Source organism: Pseudopodoces humilis, chromosome 24 (genome assembly GCF_049639895.1).
Source record: "Pseudopodoces humilis isolate 2021_Gansu_Grassland_sample_001 chromosome 24, ASM4963989v1, whole genome shotgun sequence".
Lineage (NCBI taxonomy): Eukaryota > Metazoa > Chordata > Aves > Passeriformes > Paridae > Pseudopodoces > Pseudopodoces humilis.
In genome coordinates, this window is record NC_142223.1 from 4,325,132 (window position 1) to 4,349,621 (window position 24,490).

Here is a 24,490-nt window from a genome sequence, read left to right on the forward strand (position 1 = left end):
GAACTCCGTTTGTGCCCTGCCGGGCTGTGGCACCTCCTTGAGTGTGTGGTGCTCATGGTTTGACAGGTCTTTGCTCACCCACATCTGCCCAGTACAGCCCTCACCACCACCCCAGCTCCCAGCCGGGAACTTCCAAAGAGGAGTGGGTCGGGAGAGGGTTGAGCTCCACACCCCCAGTGGGATGCCCAGGACAGCGAGGACACCTCTTCTCCCTGGAACAGGGACAGTGGGGTCACCTGTCCCTGTATCACCCTGCTCCTGGCCAGCATGGGCCACCCATCCCCTGCAGCCCTTATCCAAATCCCAGTGCCCTCCCCCAGGTGAATCCTCCCATGGACACTGTCCTGCACCCTTTTCCCCAAATCCCAGCACCCTCCCCCAGGTGAAGCCCCCCAGGGTGACCATGTCCTCACTGTACCTTAACACAATTTTCACATTCAAACCGTTTCCCACTGTCGTGGGACATTTGGTGACGAATCAGGTTGGATTTCCAGTTGAAAGCCTTGGGACACTGGTCACACTTGTACTCCCTCTCCTCGGTATGGATCACCATGTGCTGCTCCAGGCTGGGAAAGAGAGACAGGATGACCTTCAGACCACCCAGAGCAGGCACTGAGTCAGGTATGAGACCCAGAGAGGTGACAGAGACAGTGACAGAGAACCAGCTGTGGGGCCTGGGGTGTTTCCAGTTACCTGGTGCCTCAGACCAGGAGGGGAGCAGCCCACTGACTGTAAGAAGGGCACTCCAACTGTAAGAAGTGACACCCAACACCATTTGAGGTTTTTGACATTTGTTTCACTGATGGAAGATGCCCTGTCCTGCCTCAAAATGATGCTGTGTTTTATGCTACTCCTTATTAATACCCGAGTCCATTCCTAAGGGCAAAAAGAAAAGAAAAGAAAACTCGGCCCTGATCCTGCAGGCTCTTGAGGGGAAAAATGGGCACTTTGTGACCAGAACTTCTGTGGCATCCCCCTGGGGGAAGAAAAGATATTTGCTGCTGCTGAGACTCTCACGTGTCCATTTTCACAGGCGCCCGGCCCACAGCTTCCCAGAACACAGGGACTCACCGTTGGGAAGAAACATGATAAGGTGCAAACACGTTTCACTTCTAAATGTCAGACATCTTTGATTACTTCACTCAGCAATTTCTCCTTCTGCCAACTGGCAGCGTCTCCAGACTGGGACGATGATGGCAATCCTGAGTGGCTGCTGGCACAGGCCACGGCAGGGGTGGCACATGGTGCTCCAGTGCCCTGTGCCATGGGAAACCTGCACTTCCCTGCCCAGGAATCCTGCACGTCTCATGCTGGGAATCCTGCACCTCTCAGGCCTTAAATCCTGCATCTCTCATGCCAGGAATGCTGTACATCCCAGGATGGGAATCCTGCTCCTCTCAGACAAAAATCCTGCATCTCTCATGTTGGGAATCCTGCATATCTGATGCTAGGAATCCTGCTTCTCTCTGGCCGGAAATCCTGCTCCTCTCAGGCCAGGAATCCTGCACCTCTCAGGCCAGGAATCCAGTTCCTTTTAGGATGGTAATCCAGTACCTCTCAGACTGAAATCCTGCTCCTTTCAGCCCTTAAATCCTGCATATCTGATGCCAAGAACCCCACGCCTCTTAGCCAGGAATCCTGCACCTCTCATATTGGGAATCCTGCATCTCTGAGGCCAGGAATCCTGCACATCTCAGGTCAAGAATCCAGTTCCTCTCAGGCTGGGAATCCTGTTCCTCTCAGCCAGAAATCCTGCACATTTCAGGCCTTAAATCCTGCACCTCTCAGGCCAGAAATCGTGTTTTTCAGGCCAGGAATCGTGTTTCTTTCAGGCCAGGAATCCTGCTCCTCTTAGGCAAGGAATTCACATATCTCAGCCAGAAAACCAGCTCAATTCAGGCCTTAAATCCTGCACCTCTAGCCAACAAATCCTTCATCTCTCAGGCCAGGAACCCTGCACATCTCAGGCCAGGAATCCTTTTGGGCCAGGAATCCTCCATATCTACTGGCAGGAATCCTGCACCTCTCTGGACAGAAATCCTGCTCCTCTCGGACCAGGAATCCTGCACATCTCAGGCCAAGAATCCTGTTCCTCTCAGGCTGGGAATCCTGCACCTCTCAGGCCAGAAATCCTGTACATCTCACGCCAGCCCTGAGAAGCAAGGGAAGGAAATCTGCATCTTCTGCTTCCTTTGGGGCAGGTTAACAGGAGTTACAAACACTACTCTTACTGTGAGTTCTAGAAAAAACCCCAAACAGCTCACATGGAATCTGCTCCTGCCTGACACCCCTACACATGGATATTAAACCATTCCTACAGAACTTTAAAGCATGGCTGTATTTTTACAGAAACATTAAAGCTGAAAACTACTGGAAAATCCTGCCAGTCATTAAATGACACAGGGAAAATACTCCCTGGGCATTTCTAGTGAGCTGAGGGGTTCAGGATCCCAGGAATTGTGTCAGCCTTGGTCACTCAACACCTAAAGCTCCTTCCTTGGAGCACCAGCCCTGATCCCAGCAAGATAATTCATATTCATGGGCATGCCCCTCATAAACTGCCAACCCACTCTGAAAGCAGCAATATTCATTTTGCTTCAGAAATGGTGCTCTTAAAATGACCAGTTTTTTAACACAAAGTAACACAAACTTTTCATATGCTCATCCAAAAATACGCTCCTGTTAACTGTGATTTATGAGTTTATTTCGAGCAAATATAGACAAGCTAATATGCTGCTTAGAGGCAAGTACCTACTGGGATTAGCAAAACATTTATTTATTTAGTCAGCTGCTAAATGCTCAATTTCAGGTCCCCAGTGGCATCTGTGATTTCATCTGTATTAACTTTGAAAAATTCTAAGACCATCGAGGCACTCTGAGCGGGTTTATTTTGTGTTTTAGTGACTTTAAACTTGGCAGATTGATGGAGGAGAGACTGATGTGGACATTTCCTCCCCACCCCACCAATCCACTAGCATGCCAAAGGCTGAATGGTGATGCTGCTGACTCTCTTTTCCCTCGTCAAAAAAAAATCAACTTTATATTAGTTATCCCTAAATATTGGGTCTAAAAGGCAAAAAAACAAGGACACAGTGCCAGCTCAGACCCCTAGGGAGCCAGAAATACACAGAGGGTACAAATAGGATACAATATATACTTTTCAAAAGGTAATTTCCTAGTTAACATTAAAATTAGAGAGTGCTGGCAGCTGAAGAGGAGAGAGCTCCTGACACTGATGGATAAAATAATTGGAATTTTTACTAAAATCCATAATATTGAAAACATTTGAATGAAGTTCTCTTTGTCTTGTCAAGTAAAAAATTAAGAGAATTGCAGCCTCTTATTTCTAATGAGAGACATTTCTAATGAGGTGATGGGGTAAAGATGCCACACTGGGCTAAGATGGTTTCACACAGGTATCCCAGGATCCATCCCAGATTCTACAATTCCCAGAATGTTCTGTAGGCTTTACCTTTCTCTGCATTTTTTAAAATAGAATTTTTCCCCCCTCACTTCCTCACGCAGATGAAAGTATCAATGTAATTAAGTTCAAAGTGACAAATGCAGGTTTTTAAATGTTAAAGTGAAGTGAGACAGGCCTTACATGGGCTTTAACCTCGAGGTTTTTGCTCTGTTCAGGCAGAGCCTGACAGGGGATTGCCAGTTCTCACAGTTTTATAGCAAATCTTGTGGTGCATGGGGCTTGTTCACCCAAGAAGGCAAAAGAAATGAGTATGTGAGAACTTCAGCCTCTGGTAAACACAGAAAACTCTGCTTTTATAGAATTTTATAAAGGCTTTTATCAAGGCTTAGGATGCAAATAAACACAATCTTAAAGTGATTAAAAAAACCCTCAACTTTTAAAGTTGGCTCCTAATATTTAACTATTTGAGTCTTGCTTTGCCAACGAATTAGAAAGCTCAAAGATTGCTATGTTAAAGCTGCATTTCATTACTACCATATTCTTCTAAAAAAAATTCAGATTTTCAGTTAAAACTTGAGTTTAAATATTTTCCCTTTTAAAGAGAAGTTTAATACTTGCTTAGAGTTGCAGTATAATCATAATAATAACTGAATATTTTTTGCAAATGAAAAAATGAGCCAAAGATATATAATCTTCTTTTTTTTTCTTTTTTCACATTGCTGTCACAATAATGTTTGGTGGACACAAAGAAAATTAAAAATTTGATTGGAATAGAATTTTTTAATTGTTCCTGCCAGATCAAATAGGAGCTTGTGGCCATATTACAAGTTCTTAGGGCACTGACACCTCTTTAAACCCACTCATCTCAAATCACTAAGAATTAAATTTAAAAGAAGCCTTCATGCACATTTTGACTGAACTCATATTGGTGTTTCTTTCCTTCAGAACCAGAACACAAGAGAGCAGATGGTGGAAAGATCCCACCCAGGTCTCTCAGAAAAGAACTCCTTAAACTTCCCACCACCAACCCTTGGGTGCTTCTACCAACGGGCAAAGGAAAGCCTCAGCCTATGAAATCAAGGTGGAATAAAACACTGCCCAACATCTACAGAGGGTGAACATTCCTAAACTTTGTAGGGAAAGGAAAGGCTACTGGGGAGAAAGGAAAGGTTGATCCCAAAAGGAGCATTCCTAAAGCCTGAGGAGGAAGGAAAGGTTTACATGAAGAAAGGAAAGGTTGATCCCAAAAGAATATTCCTAAGGCCTACAAAGGAAGGAAGGAAGGGTTTATACCAAAAAGAGCATTCCTAAAGCCTATGGAGGAAGGAAAGGTTTCTATGGAGGAAGGAAAGGTTTCTATGGAGGAAGGAAAGGTTTCTATGGAGGAAGGAAAGGTTGATCCCTTCAGACCTCCCCAGAATCCCATCATCCCCCTTTGGCCAGGATGGAGAGGGGAGGCCAGAGGAGGGTCTGGCTCTCTGTGGGTACCTGTATTTATTGGGGAACATCCTCTCACAGTCCTTGCACTCGTAGACCTGTCCATCTCCGAGGCCTTCCTGCTTGATCTCCTCGCTGAGGCTCTCGTACAGGGCCCCCACAGCACTGCAGCCGTACTTCTTGTGGCGCCGCAGGTCCAGCTTGGACTGGAACAGCTCATCGCAGTCCTCGCAGCGGAATGAGGGCTCCTCTGCAACACACACACCAGCCCATGGTCAGCCCTGCCCCAGGAAACACAACCAGCCCAGGCTGTTGGACCCAGAGAGGAGGCAAAGCTCCCCAAGTCCAGCAAACAAACAAACAAAGAGCGAATTTGCAAGTGAGAGGGGAGAGAACCCAAGGGAGGCTGGGCCAGCAGCTGCTTTCACTTTAAGCATTAAGAGAAAAAAAAAAATTAGATCACACAACCAGAGGAGATCTTGTTTTCTTTGTGTCTTGGCCTCTGCTGATGATGGAGAGACCTACAAGACACACAAAATTCTGGGCTCACTCTGGAGTGCTGCGCTTGTCTGCAAGGAGAGGGTTTGAAATTATGAACGAGTTTTCCTCAGAAGGGGCTGCCAGGGAAAAAGGAACAAGCCAGGCTCATATAAACACAGATAGTGAGACAAGCAAACTGCCACAGCACAAACCTAAAGAAGCTTCTTTCTAAGAAATTGTCTGTCTAATGCTCTTCTCTTAATTTTCCACTGCAGGAGCTCAGGGCTCCATCAGCCTGAGGAATCCCAGCCCAGAGCACCATGGAAGGAAGAGAAGGGAGCCAAAGGTTTTGTTGCTGTGCTTTTTGCTTTTTTTCTTTTTCTTTCTTTTTTTTTTTTTTTTTTTTAAGTTCTAATGCACATAATAAATTACTGTAGTCAAGGTCAAACAAATTAAAAAGAGGGCAGCTATTATTAAGTTTACAAGGCAGCATCCTGACCGTAGTGCCAAGCCAAACAATCAGTTCAGAGCTGTAAATTTTCCAGGAGAACAAGCTCTGCGAGGGAGTCGGGATAGCTCTGGGTTTCTCCACCCTGGAACAGAAGCTTTCCAGCCCCCTCTGAGTCACTGGAGCCGCATTTCCCTGTCCTCCCCTACCCTCTTCCTCCACGCTCCGCTGCTCTGCCTGGCTCTCTTTTTCTGATAACTTCAGTCCCAGAAGGGGCAGCCTGTGGTGAGTGCATTATCTCTGAGGGAGGAGTGGGAATATTCTGAGAGCTGAAGGCGATGCTGTGATGGAGCTGATCCATTCCCTGCTCTGGGGAGAGGGGATCTTGGGGTGGGATGTGGCCACACTTACATTCTCAGGGCAAAATCTTCAACCCCTGAGCAAACCTTTGCTTTAAAGTCCCCCCCACCTTGCACTTGTTTAAGCCAAATTTTGCACAACTGCAAACACTTAGGCTGAGCTTTAAGGCCTGGAATGGTGCTTTATATAAATCAGGGATAATTTTGTTATGAGCGTGACAGGAGTGAAAGCATGGGCAGTGTCACACTCAGAGACCTCCATGCTCCCACATGGGCACTCACCTCCCATCTCCCTTTCTCTGCTTAAACCTGAGTTTAAAACTGAGCCAGGCAAGGTCCCAGAGGCTGCAGCAGCAGCAATGTGGGCAGAGGAAACCCTCTGCACACTCTGCACACCTACACGGAAAGTATTGACATGGGGCAACTCAAACCCAGCTGAAAAAGAAAGTATCACCAAAACTTAGCCAGCACAGCCTTGCTGGGCATCCCAGCAGCCTGCCCAGGGCTCCCAGAGCCACCCACACCAGGCATGGGTGATCCCACAGCACCCACAGGGCTGCAGCAGCATCTCCTCAGCTGCACAACAGAGGCATGCAAAAAAAAAATAAAGTCCAGAGGGTCAACAAAGGGATTTTGACTAAAAAAGAGGACCCAAGGGAAGAAAATACCCAATCGTTCTCATTTCAGCTCATTTTGAGGGTTTATACACTCTGAAATTGCTGGGAGCAGCCTCACCACGAGGTGGGTTAGGCCCTGCTCTGCTCCTCAGAGAAATTCTCTTTACTGCACTTTGTAGAACAGGAGCAATGTGTATCTCATGTGTTTTACGTCCCTGGAGAGGGAAACCTGGAAATCAGGACACCAATAACAACAGTGTGGAGAGTCTCTGCATCACCTACCATTAAAATAATCCAAACTACTTTTTATGAGTAAAAAGAAGAAAAAAAAAAAAAAAAAAAAGAAGAAAAAAGTGTAGCATCAAACTCCAGAGCCATGGAACTGCTCTGGTGAGGTGTTTGCCCCAGAGCCAACATCTCCCCTCTTTGCCCCCCTGTAAATGCAGCAGTGGCTTAATCAGGAAGGAATTTTTTTGGAGGAAGGACTGAAATCCTCCAGGCTGGGAAGCCCCAGGTCTCTTCACCTCTTAACAAGCTCCTACCAAACTCCCTGTACCCCTCAAGCTCCACCTGGCAAATCCCCAGACCTGAAAACACTTGGAATGGAGGAAACAGATTTTTTTTTCCTTCTTTTGACTTCAGAGAAAATACAACAAAATTCCTTCCACAAATCCAGGTGGAATTCTTCCTGCTTCAGTTTGGGATTTACATGATTTATTGCAGTTTATTTCACCCAAACTCACCTCTAGGAAACAGAAATCATCTCTGGGTTTGGAAAAGTGTCCACGGAGAGTCATTTCCTCCATACCTGGCTGAAGCTGGATCACTGACTCCCCTCCCACAGCACACCCTGACACTGCCCTGCCTGCTCTTACCAATGACAATGACACATTTTTGTCCTTTCTGTGAGCTTACAGAGCAGGGGAGTGGGTGAAACACACTAATAGCCTCAGGAGTATTTCAGAGCAGAGGTTTTCCTTCTAATTCACCTCATTCTTTGCCAGATCTCACACAAATCACACACAACACGAGGACATCAGACACAGTAGCTTTTCCACAGCTGGAAAGATGGAGGATAGGAAAAGCAGTTCCTGTGCTTCAGAGTATCTGGGTTTGGAAAAAGAAATTTGTACTGAAAGGAGACTTAGAGAACTGACAAAAATATGATTAAAAGCCTTGTAGCCACATGTTATTCATGTTGCCATTCAGGTTGTAAATCCTGTTTTGATGCTCAGACAGGCTAAAGAGGGGAAAAACGGATCAGGTGGGAGAGCAGCTGAGGGTGGGAGGCTCTGGGAGAGCTTCTCTGGAGGAGCAGCTGTGGCTGCCCCAGGATCCCTGGAAGTGTCCAAGGCCAGGTTGGAGGGGGATTGGAGCAGCCTGGGGTAGTGGAACATATTGCTGCCCAGAGTGGGGGGTTGGATAAGATCATCCTTCAGGTCCTTTCCAGCCCAAATCACTCCAAGCTAACATATCCATATCCATATCCATATCCATATCCATATCCATATCCATATCCATATCCATATCCATATCCATATCCATATCCATATCCATATCCACATCCATATCCATATCCATATCCATATCCATATCCATATCTGTGTCCAACCCCCGCTCCTCTGGCATTCCCAGTTCTGAGCTCCAGCAGATCCCAGACCAGACTCCTCAACAAATACCTTACAGGGGAAGGACTCGGCCCTGGCTTAGGACCAGACCATCCCCTGCAAAACTGAAACCTAAATCAGCACGGAGGCTCGGGGCTGAACTGAGACCTGGTATTATATTGTGACTTTGTCGACTCCAGGTTTGTTCAACTGTTCCTTTTTTCCTGCCTGTAAAGTACCAAAAATAAAAAGGTCACCCTTCAAAAAGAGTTCTCATTAAAGTTTTCCCCTTTCTTTAAGCATCACAAACGAAAATACTGCCCTTCACAAAGGTAACTGCCTCGGTGTGTGACAGAGAAGGGGCTGCAAAGAAAAGAACAACCCCAGTTACACCGAAATTGCTGCCTGTTCTCTGTGTCGAGTTTGTCAAATCTATGGTTATATGTGCCTATCTGAAGTTCCATCAGTAACACTCAGGACAAAGCAGGAATGTAACAGAAAAATAAATCAGTGCCTAATAGCTTTCAGAGAAACCAAGGGGAACACAATTATGTGGCATCTACATGCTAATCTACCAGACTCGAATCTCAAAGGAGTTCAAGTGCCCTACTCAAAATTCCTGCAGTGATAAGGGGTCTGCTGTGTTTGGCTGGGGTTGGGAGGAAAGATTTTTATGATAATTATCTTTGTGTGGAACAATTTTGCATTTTCTCTCCTGTTAATTCCGAAGTGAGCTGGGGGTGCGAGGCAGCAGGAAGATAGCCCTCCTGAAAGTAAAAAGTATTAAGGAGTCAAATATTTAATGTTGGCCTGGCATAATTTGACAGCAATTATGCAGCAAAAGCACTAGACGTTACCAGGAAGATCCAGATAAATGTTCCATAATGACAGAGATGGAAAACAAGGAGCACTTTTTGCTTGTTCACATAAAAGCCTGTTAGAAACTGAAATGCAGAACAGCGGTGAGTTTTCATTCAGATTTCTCCTTGACAACAAAAAAAAAGGTGCAAAAATTACTCACTCTGTGTGTTGGTCTTGATAAAATCATTAACATTTTTTTGAGGGGGATAGCAGTGGAAAAATAGTCCCAAACTTGATATGAGAGGGGCAGCAAATGCCACACTTTACCCCCCAGCCCTTCAGAAAATTAACTTCCAGAGCACAAATCCTCAAACTATCCCATTTTCCTGAAATACTGGAAACTAATCGTCCAAGATTTTACTGCAAATTTGCATCAGAAATTATACTTATGGACAGGTAAAGAAAAATAAATGTATTGTGGGATGCCCAGAGAGAACTCCAGTTTCATAAATTAATTTTATAGAGCATACTAGTTTAAAAACACCTGGTAAATGAGAATGCATTTATAGAAATAAAACATTGAATAATGATGTTGGGTACATCCTTCCCAGTTTTCCTCAGAGATCACTTCCTTGCACAGCATCTGTAGTGTCAGAGTCTTGGATGAATGTGGGAAAAAGCATCTTGAGAGAGGAAAATCAGTGCTGTGAGCACTCTTACATTTCCAGAACACTCCATGTGTGTGTCCTGCTACCTGCTCACAGCTGCTGCAGAGAAAGGTGAGGTGTCTTTATTCCAGCAAGAATAATTTCAGTGATGACTCTTCCCCCCCTGGCTGGACCCCCATTTTTCAGATTCCCTAAATCTCTGCAGGCTGATATTTTCCAAGCCTTGGGATGGTTTGGCCATTTTTATTACACCCAAAGGCACCTGGTGACCCTGGGGATGGAAAAGGCACCTCTGATCATATCCAAACTCACAAAGAGAAGGAAATGAAGCTGCTCGAGGCTGATAAAAACTCGGTATTGTGGACTGAGCCTCTCTCACCAGGGAAAGAGTGAAAATTAACACAAAATCCAGACAGTGACAGAAAGAGCAAGTCCTGGCTCAGGTTTTGTCCCAGTCCTGTCCTGGCTGAGGGCCCCAGCAGTGCCAGGGGTGCTGCAGAGAGGAGCAGAAGCTCCTGGGGAGGCCTTACCTTCCATGCTGGGTGCCATGTTCCCAAGGGAATAACCTCCTTCCTTCAGACACACCAGGAGCTCTTCTCCCGGCTCAATCTCTTTAATAACTTTATAATAGACCTGGGAATCACAAACAGAACAGACACATTAAATATGCAAAGGCCTGTGTTTTATATTTTAACCAATAACTCAAATTACTCTGGCTAATAGGGGAGGCTGTCCCTTGATTTGGGATAATTGCTACTCAGAGCTCGTTTTCCTGCCTTTATTTGACTCCTTGGGTGTCAGAGTTTCACAGGGTTTGGACAATAAAAAAATGTTTTGGGAACAGCCTCTCTCCCTCAAATTACAACAAATCTTCCCATTTTTCTTCCTGTCTTCCTATAAGCTCGGTGTGTTTGTCACAGTGAAGGGAAGATTAAACTGATGGAATTGTCACGTTTAAGGCTCTGCTCTCTGAGCCAAAATTGGCCTCATGATTAGAGTCAAATTATCCCATCTCCACACAATTATTTTGTTGATTATTCTCCCCAACAGCCCAGACCTGACCCCTAAACACAGACACTCACTCCAGGTGGGCAGTTTACCCATGTTCTGAGCTCCTGTCTGAGCACAGACCCTGGACCTTCCAAAATGTCCTGAACACAGCTCTGTTCACCTCCTGCACCTTTGTCATTGCATCAGGAGAAAACCCCAAACAGAAACAGGATTCAGACAAGGACAGAGCCCATGCACTTCATCTTCACTGTTCTACCCCCAAACCCCACAGAAACCAGGGCAGTGGGTCCAGTGACAGCTGGGTCACATCTGAGTGGATCGCTGGGCCTCACTCCCTCCCCTGCACCTGCTCCAGGAGCTCCATATCTTTTATCCTGAGGAGATTCAGTGTCCTCCATATGTTTTGGGGTACACTGGGGTACACTGGACCCTGTCCTAACACAATACCCTGAGAATTCACCTGATAGCGGTTATTAACTTTCAGCATTTAACAGCAATCCAAGAAATTATTTTTCAGGGTAAAAACCACATTTCACCCAGGGCGATTCCCTAAATTTGCTGTCACTCTGCCTCTGCCAGTCTGTGTTTATGCGGAAGGAACACACACAACTCCTAAATTCCTGCCTGGGTTGCATTAATTGTGTCACCACCATGCATTTCTCTTCCAAGAGTCCCTTTCCCTCCCTCCCTGGCACGGAACACAAAGCTTTGGCAGATTCGTGGCCCCAGGCCCGGCGGGAGCAGCAGCTGCCAGGGATGCTCCCGAAATTGTCCTCTCTGTCCCGGAGCTGTGGCTGCAGGGAGATGTGAACACAGGGAGAGGGATGCAATTCCAGGGACAGGCGGCCGCAGGGACACGGGGCACCGCTCCCAGAGCTGCAGGGACAGGGGACATCCCTCCCAGAGCTGCAGGGACAGGGGACATCCCTCCCAGAGCTGCAGGGACGGGGGACATCCCTCCCAGAGCTGCAGGGACAGGGGGCATCCCTCCCAGAGCTGCAGGGACAGGGGACATCCCTCTCAGAGCTGCAGGGACAGGGGACATCCCTCCCAGAGCCGCCACGCGGTGCGGCGGGGACAGGGGAGCGCGGTTACCGCTCCGAACTTTCCCTTCACACCGAGGTCAGAAAACTCCGGACCGATCCCGCGTTGCACCGAGCACCAGGACGGCCCGCGATCCGCCCCAGTCACCGCACTGGTCCCCAGTCACCGCACTGGGTACGCCAGGAGCGCCCGCAGTTCCACGAGCGGAGCCGTTCCCATCCCACGGGATAATTACAAGCAGAGATGTTCCCATCCCGCGGGATAATTACAAGCAGAGCTGTTCCCATCCCGCGGGATAATTCCCGAGTTCCGCCGCCCCTGCCGCTGTCCGGCGGTTCCCGATCCCGCTCCGGCGGGGAAGGGCGAGGGCTCTCAGCAGCCGTACCGGGGCTCCCACCTCTCCCCGGGACACAGAGAGGAAAAGCTGCCGGTGGGGCGCATTCCCGCAGGAGCGGCACGGGGTCAGGAGCGGGACGGGGATGGGAATAAGGATTGGGATGGGGCCGGGAGCGCGGCCCCTGCCCGCCCCAGCAGGTGGCAGACGCCGCCCGCCACCGGCCCCGCCACCGCCGCAGGGACCCCGCCGGTCCCTCGGAGACGGTCCCGGGCAATGAGAACGGAGCAGGCCGAGCCGGGCCGGGCCGGGCCGAGCCGGGCCGGGCTCCCCTGACCTGTTCGCTCCTGTCCCGCGGCCGCTGCGCTCCTCCGGTGCCGGCGGCCGGGCCGGACGGGGGGAGGGAAGGGAAGGGAAGAGAAGGGAAGAGGAGGGAAAGGGAGGGGAGGGAAAGGAAGAAGGGCAGCCGGGTCGTGTCTGTGCGGCAACTCCAAGGCCGGGGCAGACGGAGTCACAGCCGCTCCCATGAACGGGGTGTTGCGGTCCTCGCGTGCTGCGGGGCGTCCCTTACCGGGAGCTCCGGTACCGAGTGCTGTGACACAGCCCTTACCGGGGCTACAGCCCTTAGCGAGCACTCGGTACAGCCCTTTTCGGGAGCCCCGGTGCATCCCGGCGCTCACCGACTGTTTGCTGGCTCTGCCTCCCTCTCTCCCCCCCGGCCTCAGCACAGCCGCCACCTCCCCGCAGCCCCACCGCGAACTCACCCAAATATCGCTGCCCGGGCACCCAGCACTGCCCGGGCATCTCTCACTGGGAGTTTCAAAGCAGGGATGGTCACAAACACCAAGATTTGGGATGGGAAATGAAATCCCACTGCTGGCCGTTGACAAAATATCCCAAACTGCCCAGACACCCATCCCTGTGCCTGCCAGAATCCTTGGTGTAATCCTACCACCGTTTTCCACTGGTTTGCAAACGGTTCTCCCAGTGCAGACATCTAAAGTCATCTAAAATTTTCCTTTTTCTCACTATCTTTTTCATTTGCACTTCAGTGCTCCTCCATGCTTGCTCTACAAGAAAAACTTTTCCCAGGACCAAACCACACTGAGCTTAATGGGAAAAGCGCCTGAAAAATCCCCAAAAGGCAGCCTAACAGTGAGCCCAGAGCTCAGAGCTGACCCGGAAAAACAGAACTCAAGATGGGCCGATCCAAGAGGAATAAAATAAAATAAAATAAAATAAAATAAAATAAAATAAAATAAAATAAAATAAAATAAAATAAAATAAAATAAAGTAAAGTAAAATAAAATAAAGTAAAATAAAATAAAATAAAATAAAATAAAATAAAATAAAATAAAATAAAATAAAATAAAATAGCTATTAACAGACATTTCTCATTGCAGCTGGCAACCCAAACCAGCACTAAAATACCAGCTGTGATCTTAAAGGTCCATCTAGTTCAGAGAGTGAGTCACAAATTTTACAGGGGAAATATCCTTCAGAATTCCCTGCTAAGGGCTAACACTGGCCTGGTCTCACCCTTTAGCTCCTTTTCCTCTCCTGTTTGTTCTCAGAACAAAGTAGCTCCTTGTATTTCAAAACGTCTCTTGCAGTCCTTCCAGAAATATAGGACAGGCTCCTTTAACGATCAGGGAAAAGTTGGATTCTGCTGGAGTCATATTAATTTCATCAAACATTTCATTATGATAATTAACTTCATCTTTCAGTCATGCTACTGATGGTCTCGGCTCATCAAAGCCTTTTTTATTTGTCGTGCACTGAAAAAACTCAGATTTACTAATCCAGCAGAAGATTTACATTCATAAATCAATTCTGTTTGTTTATAGAAAAGTTCCACACTTGATCATTTCGTATTTCCCACTACAGCATGGGCAGCTCTCCAAATTACCAGCTTTGCTTTACACTAAATAGTTAACAGAATAAGTAGGGTTTGGTGGTACAGAGAATACTCCTTTTCTTGATTTTTATCAAAATTATTCTGGGCACAGGGTGTTGAAGAAAGAAAAAATAAAAGGGAAGGAAAACCAAACCAAAACAAAAACCAAACAAAAACCAAAACCACCCAAAAAATCCCAACACCCCAAAAAACAAACCAACAACCAAAACAAATAAACAAACACATAAACAAATAAAAAGGGAAAGTAGAGGTAACCCAGAGGAATCGTGTTCCAGCCTGGGTTGATACAAGGATCTGTTGTGGATGTGAACTCAGGGCAGCAGGAATCAGGCTCTGGCTGTCTAATTTTGCTGCTAAAACAGAACATTTTGGTACAATCATCAAAATACCCGCCCTGCAGAACCACAACAACCACACTCTGGGGCTTGTCTCACTCAGAGCCCAGCACCTCCTTATCTTTCCACTGAGAAAAAGAGTTCTGGAGCAGACAGAGCCTGGGAATGAGGTTTAACCATTGCCAGCCACGGCAAGGGATGGAGATGGAACACAGTGAGTGGGAAAAGTCCATCCCAGAATTACCTCATTAATTAGGGCCCTTCCTAAGAACCAGCCCCATTTCCCTGCTGCAGGGATTTATCTGAGCTTCCACATGTTTGTACTTCAGGGGGAAAAAAGGGGAGAGAGCGGCTGCTGTGTTCCCCTAAAGATCAAAAACCCACCCGCAAATGCACCAGCTGCAGCAGAGGAGTTCAAAAACTCAAAACCAGCCTGAAAAAGGGTTCTTTGTGTCCTTGTCTCACCAATAATTCACTCCACGGGCATCCCAGTGAGGATTTGTCCCTCCTGCTCCCTCAGACCTGTCTGTGTGTCCCTCTCTGGACACAGAAAATTTGGCCTTGGGAATGTCCAGCCAGGACAGGGCTGCACATTTTGCTTTTGTTCCCGTGCTTTCCTCCTTTGGAATTGCCTCCCCTTTGTTTCTACTCAGTCACATTGCTTCTGATTTCCTCTTTTTATGGCTCTTTGTGATGTACTTGGGAGTCCTGACCGGAGCTACCAAACGTCTGTAAAATACACCCAAAATCTTTGCATTGCACACACTTCTCACACTGGCTGATTAAACAGAGGCCTGATTTTTTTCTGTCTCCTGTTACTCCTTCTTTTTCCCCCCAATATCTGCACCCCAACTAAAAGCAGCAGCTGTCACCCTGATTTTTATTAATATATAATAATTGTAATATTGGCCAGATCATGGCCATGAATATAATTATTATATATTATAAATATATTATTATGTAGATTTTGTTTAGTATTTCAGACTCTTGAACTGCTCAAGTATTTTCCTTTTCGAGGCAGGAGTAACAACAGGAAAAAATAAACCATTTCCCTTTTAGTAAATGATACAATTTATCTACCATTTTTCCAGTCCTCCTTCAGAATCACAATTATCTCCAACAATCAAGGATCTTCTTTTCAAATACCTCTCCAGCACGAATAAATATAAAGAAAAGTAGCTAAATGTTATCCTGCATGTGAAAATTTGCTTTGTAATTGAAAAATGGTGAATGAAACAACTCTTCCAAAAGAGAGAAATAAATACACTTTATATATTATAATCTGTTAATGGTGTGTGGGGGGGAAATAATTAAGTGGTCCAGATTTTGCTGTCAGTTTCCTTACCAAAATCCAGGAAAATTCTCTGTGCATTCCTGGGACTGTTCCCAGGTTACAGGACTAAAGAAAAACAGGAGACACACACACTCTAATCTCCCCATGTAAAAGGGCTTTTTTCCCCTGAAAATAAAATTATTTTGATGAAAATCTTGTCCTGCCCCTTATCACCATAGTGTTCTTTGGTTATTTAGAGGACAATCATTTATTGCAAAAGTTTTCATTTTCTGTGTGTGCTTACAAGCAACCCCAAGCCTTTTCCTGCTGCCTGAAGGGGAAAGATCAAACTTTTGTCCTGCTTTGTGTTCAGGAAAAATGTGTTCACTGGTGAAATAAATGAAGTTAAAGCCAGCAGCACCAGGAGACAGCATGAGGTAGGAATCAGCACAGCTTGGTCACTCTGAAAATGGCTTTGGGATTTACTCTGGGAAGGGTTTGGGGTGTCTCCTGAGAACTCTCCCTTTGGGGATCTCTCCCTTTGGAGCTCTCCCTGCTTGGATTCTTCCCCTCTGACCTGCAGGATTCCCCCAGCACCAGCCCCCAGCAGAATTTCCCCTAAAACGAGCAGCCTGTGGGGTTTGGTGCATGGGAAATAAAGTTGGAAGCCAACAGAAATTTTCTAAATTTATCTCAGTGGGAAACTGAGAGGATTGATTTTTAAAGCCCAGGATGGCCCTATCCAGGAACACACCTGGGTGTGAGAGCCCAGCTCAGCTTGAGCTGCTCAGGGTTGGAAGAACCTGCACCATCCCTCTTTTATTTATTTATTATTATTGACACCAGCTAAATCAAAATTAATAAAGTCTGAAAGCATTTTGTACCCTCCAACTCTTCTAACTTCAGTATCTTTGACACTGTGTGACACACTTGCTGTGGGATTTGGCAGTCCAGCATTTCCAAGTTTTCTTAGGACCAGGATGAAAAACTTAAATTTTTCAGGTTAGAAGTTCTATTTTGAGTCTCCAAGAGTTCAAATGCTCTTCTGTTGTGGGTTTGTATCCAAAAAGCACCTTGGCCACTTGGGAATTATGAATTCCCATTGGGTTTGATGAAAGCCCAGAGCAGCTGGAAACATCCCAAAAAGCCCCTCACAGCCCCAAATCTGCCTCCTGCCTGCTTAAACAGTATTTCTCATTTAGGTTAGGTCTGAACATTAACTTCTATTTGAGTTGTACTCAATTGCAGGTTTGTGAAGCTCACAATGTGAATTGCTCATCTTCAATCCATTTTTGAGTCTAAGCCTCAAGGAACTTTGCACACATCATCAAAATCCTGTTAGTTCCATAAAAACCCCACCCAGGGACTCCTTCACCAGCATTACTATATCCTGCCTAGGAGATTTCAACTTTCTCCTCAGCAGACTCCAAGCCGTCTGCCACTCTCACTCTCCTCTTAGAAACAGACAACTAAATTTCCACCCCAGGATCAGCCTCCCCACCCTCCCTGGCCACAGTTTCCATGGTTCCCATTTACAGTGCTGGTTTCCAGTTGTCCCAGAGGAGTTTGGTGCCATAACCTGGGTTTCACAGGATTTTCTCCACCACCAGCAGTCAGGGACTGGATCATGAATCAGGGGCAGGATCATGAGTCAGGGATAGGATCACAAGCCAGGGACAGGACCATAAATCTGGAGGTTTGAGCTTATCCCAGGGCTGATCCATCCCTTGGTCACCTCCCCAGGATGCTGCCCCTGCCCAGCACCCCTGGCAAGCCCCCCAGCCCGTGCTGGGGGCGAGGGGAGCCCAGCAGCCCCGCAGGGAGGTTACCTGCTCGTTGATGTGGCACACAGCCAGGTTCTGCTCGTCGCAGGAGCAGGACACTCGGATGTACTTCAGCCAGTTCCCAGCCCCTCCCTGGCCAGCATCACCACAGAACTTCTCACTGCCCAGGGCATCAGGAATCTGCAGGAGAACGGGACAGAAAAGGGGTCAGCTGAGGCCAAATGGCAGCTACAGAGGGGACAGAGGGAGGAAAAGAGTTTGCAGGGCACAACTCCAAGCAAGAAATAGAAAGGAGAAATGTGGGTGATAGATATAATTGAAAAAGAGGCTTATGACAAGAATAAAAGCAGCTCTCAGCCATTATCTGAAGGTCCTGGTTGGCAGAACCTCCCAGGACACACCTCAGAGTGGTCCATGAGTAAAAGGTTCAGGACTACAAATCTTCTGGAAAACACAGCTCTGGTACCACAGCTCAAGTAATCAAAGCAGGGAATTCCTCCAAACTGCACTGATTTCAATGACAAGGTCCTTAACTGGTCTATCTTCACATCATCTGTTTCATCCTTTCATGCAAGATAATTTTTAATTACAAACCTTTCAATAAACTCTCAAATCAAGTCTCTTTCCACAGGGCTGTGAGGTTCTATTTTAAAAAAAATGCTTTACCCAATACACTACTTTCATTTATCTGAGTACAGCCTGAAAAATTCATCGACCACATCTATGTGGCTGAAGCTGAGATACAATTTGGCTGCTGTGAAAAAGAGGAATCCTTCAAACTAAAACCCCTCAGACATTTAAAGTCCAGGTGTGAGGGGGGAAAAAAAAAAAGAGTTAATTAAGGAGTTGCAGTCCAAAGAAAGTCGCTGCTTTGCCAGGAAGAGACTTTTCCTCTCTTAAGGCAGTTTGGTGACAGAAGCAGAGGAGATGCTCAGCATTCCAGAACAACCTTTGGGATGATCCAGTAATTCACTCAAAAAAGCACGATTTAAAAATGACACAGGACAGTCTGAAAACAAGGAGAAGCCCTGTGAGTCCCAGCATAGCAAGGCTCTGCTCTGCTCCTAAGTGGGCCTCCCTGCTCCAGAAACTCCTTTTTTCCTGAGATTCAGATTTCCCTCTATGCCGACCAGCCCCTGTGTCAGTGCAAATTACTTCAGTCATCAAAAGCTCTTAACATGCTTTTACTAGCAATTAATTCTCTCAGAATCTCATGGGATACGATTATATTTTCCCATCTATTTCAAGACACAGAAAAAAGAGAAAGGTGGGAAAACAAAGGAGAGAAAAAATTAAAGCCCAGCGATGACAGCAACAAGTTGAGCCTAAGGCTGGGCTGAGAGACCTCAGGGGAAAAGGTCCAGTTCAGACTCTGGCTTCCAGCTCTGAACTCCTGGGAGGACCAGGACTTGCCAGAACCACCAGGACAGCTCCTAGCTCCCTGAGCTGGTCCCAGCAGATATTTCCTGGTCTCATCCCCACCACCAACCCTTTCTTTTCCAGCTCCCGGGCTGAAAAGGGATGGGGGAAAATCCCACAATTAGTACTGAGTTTCTTCCTTCCTAGTCAGAACATGGCACTGGGAGTCACTGGAATGCTGCAATTTCTCCCAGAACATGTTTGGGACTGAACTGGTGTGAGAAAATCCTGTCTGTGCTAAGTTTCTTCATCCTGTGCCTGGGAACACTCAGAGTCATTCACTCACCCCTAACTAGACCCTGGAATTTTCTAGACACTCTTGGTCACCTACTGGCAGCACTAAAGGTCTGAGGTGGGCATTGATTGCACAGGAAGCAAATTCTGTGTTGATTGGAAGTTTTAATAAAAATAATAAAAAAACCACCCCAACAATAAAACCTGTTCTTAATGTGGCTGCAACACTACTGAATTTACTCAAGCTGAAATATCAATAACTTCTGTTTTATCTCAGGGAGCTCCAAGGACACTGAGGCTGCCTGAAGCTGGTGAGATAAAGAGCTTCTCTTGGCTTTTTTGATCCCAAATTGAGTGTCCCAGCCAAGACAGACCCTTGAGTGGGGACACACCCAGACACCAAGTGACAGCAGCTTCCAGGGAAACTGGAAAACCAAATGAGATGAATCATCCGTGCTCAGCTGGTCTGAAGCCACTGAAGAGTTTGGGCAGAGTTTGTAGTGGTTTGAGGAACCAGCAGCCCACAAATCTCCCAGTGCCAGTAATTGGTGACATTCAGTGGCCCTGGGAACACAGGATGGCAAATCCAGGACACACAAATAATATTTTTAACTTCACAGCTCTGTCTTACAGATGGTCTCTTTCATTTTCTGAGATCATTTGAGAGGACACTTAGGGCCATTGAATGGAAGGGACCTTAAGGATCATTTAGTTCCAACCGCCTGCCCTGGGCAGAGAGTTCGGGGAAAGCCCAGAATTCAGCTCAAATTCATTTTGCTGGGTCGTGTTCACCAGTTGTGCCTCAGGAGGAGGTTCTGCCGTAGATCGAAATCACCTGAAACTCTGTGGTTTTATCTGTGTGGCGCATTAAAACCCAAGCTGGGGCTGTGAAATCTGACAGATCAAAACGAGATACAAAGAGGTGCTGTGAGAGCCTGAGAACCTGAGCTGCTGTTCTCACACACACTCACTGCCCTCCGTAAATAGAACCTGGCACCACGGCCCAAAGTCCAGAAGTGGGGACTGCACCCAGCCAGCCCTCATCCCTCTGCTGGCAACGACCAGAACCCTCTGAAAATAGAACAAATGGGGTGATCAGCTGGTCTCAGAGTGCTGCAGGACCAGCTCCAGAGCCAGGGCAGCTCCTGGGCCAGCTCAGCCCACCGTGGCCAACAGCTCTAATTAAAGATCAGATTCACACGCTCCCACTCATCACCAATGGTCTCTATCAAAGTTATTTCACAGCTTAAAAACACCGAAGAACACAGCAGCAGTCACCCAGCACCATCTGCAGTACCTTTTCTTTCTTCTGTCAAATGTTCACACAGAATAATATTTTAAGTCTCTCTTCCCACTCCCCCACCTGAGAAAACTCCGGAAAAACAAAGTGAAACCTTTTACCACATCTTCTTCCAGTTCAGACCAGAAGGAAATCAGAAATTTCCTCTGGTGAAATTCTGCAAAGTAACTGTTTAAAGTCTCTGTCAGTAAGTAAAAAGAATTCCAGTTTGAAAATGCTCCTGGGATGCTCATGGAGAATTGGTTTTTCTGGGTTCTTTTGAAGAACCAAGAGACACCCTGTGCTCCAGGGGTGGAGAAAGGAAACGGAGGCAAAAAGTTTTGGGAATGGGCAAATTAAAGATCCCAGATGGAAGCATAGCTTCCACCCCACTCCTGGAAGGCTCAGCTCCCCACAGCCACCCACCTGGGGATGCTCTCACCACAACAGGCATCTTCAGCTCTATTAAATCTGTTTATTCACAGTTAAAACCAGAACTAGGTCCCTCCCTATCCAGAACCCAGCGGCAGCTTTAATCCAAAACCATCCACTCCTGTTTTCCTGGGCAGGTAAAGGCTGACATCAGATATTTAGCACCAACAGTAAAAAACCCCAGAGATGCCACAGGAAGAAAAAACCCATCAGAAAATCCAGTGTAATTATTTACAGGATTCTGACTTGGTGGAGCTGACATGGAATTTCTGCCTGTGCTCTCTGCTAAGGCTGACTCTGTATCAGTGGAGATGTCTCTCCTGAGAGTAATTTGGCTTATACATCAAAAGAAGTTGTCAGAGGGAAAGGAGAGGTGAAAAAAAGGTGGGAAGATACTGGAGAGGAGAAAACAAAATAAAATCAGTTTATAATTAGTAAGTGGTGCTGATTTTGCAAGTCTATAACCATCACGTGCTGTTATTCCAGTCAGTTTTGGGGAATGTATTTCACCTCCTTGATCCCTTTGGCTCTGAGGCCCAGCATCCTTGTCCCACAGAGCTGGGCTCCCTGCAGGAACAAGATTTGCCCCTTTTTCTTTGTCCCCATGTTAAATCCCAGCAGTCTGGGACAGCCCCTTCTGTGGAGATGTACTGGAAAAGCAGACTTTCATCTGGCCTGCAGCCTGTGGTCATGCTCAGAAAGTTAATTATTGAGGGAGCACTTCCTCTGGCCGCTGTTTCCTTTTATTCCTCCCACCCCATCATGGATTTCTCCCCGCTTCTTTTTTCATCACTGAACATACCAAAACTTCAGTTCATCTTTTCTCCTTCTGCTGCAGATGGTGAGTTCAGTCTTTGTTTATTAACCTACAGCACCTCCTAGCATTTTTGTCCTCAAATCCAACAGCTCATCTAAGAATTCCCAATTCCCCTTCCCTTCTCTGCCAGTAACAGTGCCATGATTTTGTCTTGTGGTGTTCTCTGGGCTTCACAGAACTCTCCTTGCTCTGAAGTCCCCCAGCCTTCTTCTCTCCAGTCTATCCCCTCCAAACAAATGCACCTTCATGTTCCCTGGGATTACAGGGCTTTGACTGGCCCTCTGCAAAGACACGGATTTGGGATGCAGAGCCAGAGCTCTGGCTGTGGCTGTGCTTGAGACCCATCCCCAGACAGCCAAAAGGAAATTGTTGTCATGTTCCAGGGCTCACTTTGCAGCTTCATCTGCCGTCTGCCGAGCAGCACTCGGGGTTTGGATCCAAAAGGCTCCTTGATCTCGCAGAGGCTCTGCTCTGTAATTTATTAACATCAGAAATGCTGAGTTATGGGGCAGAAGTTATGGAAAAATCCTCTTGAACGTTTACAATTTTTTTTGCACATCATTTGAGGTTTCCTGCCCCTCTAATTTGTGGGCTCTCTGTTGGGCTGTTTCTTTCACATTTTAATGGGCAGCGTCCAAGGTTTGGCCCCGGCAGAGGTGTGCCGGGGGGCTGGAATGCCTGCGGATCTGTCGTCAGTTGGCTTAATGGATTCCTAGTGTGCATGGAGAAACGGAGCAACCAGGAGTTTGCCATCACTGACCCAGCGTCCTGTTGCTATAACATCCCTCCCCAGAAGCCCAGAGTGTAATAAACCTTCTCATCCCATGGTCGCAGAATCTGCCTCTGACAGCTTGGCTGATGTGCACATTTTATTTGGCAGGAGTTGGAGATTTTTCCTTTTTTTTCCCCCCTTTTTTTGCTTTAATGACCCACGAGCTGATTTAGAGCAATAAACTGTTGCCATGAAGTTTTGTTGTGTTTCTTTTAAATAAAGGGAAGGGAGGGACTGCTGCAATTTATGACTTTCAGAAGTAACTGAAACAGAAAGTCCATTCTTGCCACAAAATGAAGAGAAAAAGACTTCATCCAGAGAAACACCTCTGTCAATGTGTAGACACGAAGCCTAGATGAACTCATAAATTCAGCACTCTGCCTGCAATTAAGCAGGCTTCCTGGTGATTTGACAAAGAGTTAATGAGAAACGTGTCAGACAAAAACAGGTCATAGCACTGGAAAGCACTGGGAAGAACAGCTGAGCCAAACCCAACTTGTCTGCTCAGGGCCACAGGAAAAGCTTGGAGTGTACTCAGTACTACTTTGAGTGATGTACAGTAAACTTCTTGTGCAAATGGAAGGTCCTGGAAGGTGGTCCCAGATCCAAACCCACCAGATAAAAAGAGGCTGCAGAGCTCTCACCACCACCCTGTGTGAGATGGTCACACCCTCATCCTCAGCATGACCCTCCGGGACATGGGCACTGCAAGTTCTAAGGGTTGCTAAATGGCTGCAGGATCACAGAGCTCAGTTCATCTCCTTGGCTCTCGGAGCAGGATCCTGTCCCCAGGAGTCTCCTCACCACCCCTATCCCATCCCCTCTGAGGCAGACCCTGGGGTTTCCAGCAGCACAGCTCAGGACCCACCGTCTCTGCGACAAAACCCCAGCATATCCAAACACTGGGAATGCTCAGAGAGGAGGAACACAAACCTTTATGACTCTCCTCCTGCCAAACAAGCACGTTTCTGCTTCCTCCAAACTAAGCCAAGAGCTGGGAGAACCATGAACATGAGTCGCAATCAGCTGGATTGCAGTGGGGCCAGTGGGATAGGTGATGCCAGGCTGAGCCCCATGACAATGTGGAGGCAGGTGACACTGCCAAGCCTGGTGACACTGCTGAACCCAGTGACATTGTGCAGCCCAGTGACACTGCTGAGCTTGGTAACGCTGCTGGCTTTGCTGACAGTGTTGAGTTTGGAACTGCTACTGGCTCGTGGGAGGCAGAGCGCTGCTGTAGCCGATGAGAGAGAGACCAACTCAGGTTTTTAAAAGGCTGGATGTTTTTGAACTTCCACTCCCACCCAAGCCACATGTCTGGAGTGGGAATTTTCCACTGGTGTGTGCATTTCTGAGTTGCTGCTGGGCTGCTGCATCCTCTGGCTTCACAAAGGGTCTGGAGAAAAAACATCCCAGGGAAGGCTGGTGCTGGGACATATTTCTGTCACAAGAAATAATCTTCTCATTCTTTTTTCCCCACCACATCCAAAGCACATGAGGAATCACATGACAAAAGGCTGTTTTCTTCCCCAAGTCCCTGTCCAGGTTCCAAGCGGAGGAGCCTGGATGGCTCACATGAGCTTGGGAAGCAAGGCTGGATTCCTGGAGAGCGTTTGAATCCAGCTGAGCCTTTTGAAGGGCTTCCCACTATTAATGGCTCTTCTCTTACACACCAGCACAGTAAGTATTTCCCAACTCTCTGCTCTGCATCAGGATAAAAAGGGCAGAAAAAAGCTGCTGTGTCCTTCAGGCACCACAGACTCACTCCAGCTGAAGGAACCTGACCCTACACTCAAAGCTTCAGAAAGAACCAACAGCAGCAAAAATAATCCAGGACATCATTTACATTAAATTTACGTTTGCACCCAGGAAATTCACAGATCTCCAGGAAAGTATCTCCTGCTCTCCACAGCAGAAAGGCACCATGGACACATGGCAGAGCAATGGGGCAAAGAGGAGAAATCAAGAAATCTTGAGAAAAATCCACCCTGTTATGC

At 46.9% G+C, this 24,490-nt stretch overlaps 1 protein-coding gene across 2 annotated transcripts in view; it reads right to left on the reverse strand.

The window, feature by feature from the left end:
- PRDM16 (PR/SET domain 16) overlaps positions 1 to 24,490 on the reverse strand; it is a 282,440-nt gene that overhangs the window by 26,848 nt on the left and 231,102 nt on the right. For both annotated transcript variants that reach the window (XM_088066579.1, XM_088066578.1), the window contains exons 4-7: positions 17,586 to 17,720; positions 10,372 to 10,474; positions 4,913 to 5,111; positions 419 to 566 (exon numbers count right to left, since the gene is read on the reverse strand). In XM_088066579.1, the coding sequence (XP_087922705.1) occupies positions 419 to 566; positions 4,913 to 5,111; positions 10,372 to 10,474; positions 17,586 to 17,720 (585 nt within the window). The remainder of the gene's footprint in view (positions 1 to 418; positions 567 to 4,912; positions 5,112 to 10,371; positions 10,475 to 17,585; positions 17,721 to 24,490) is intronic.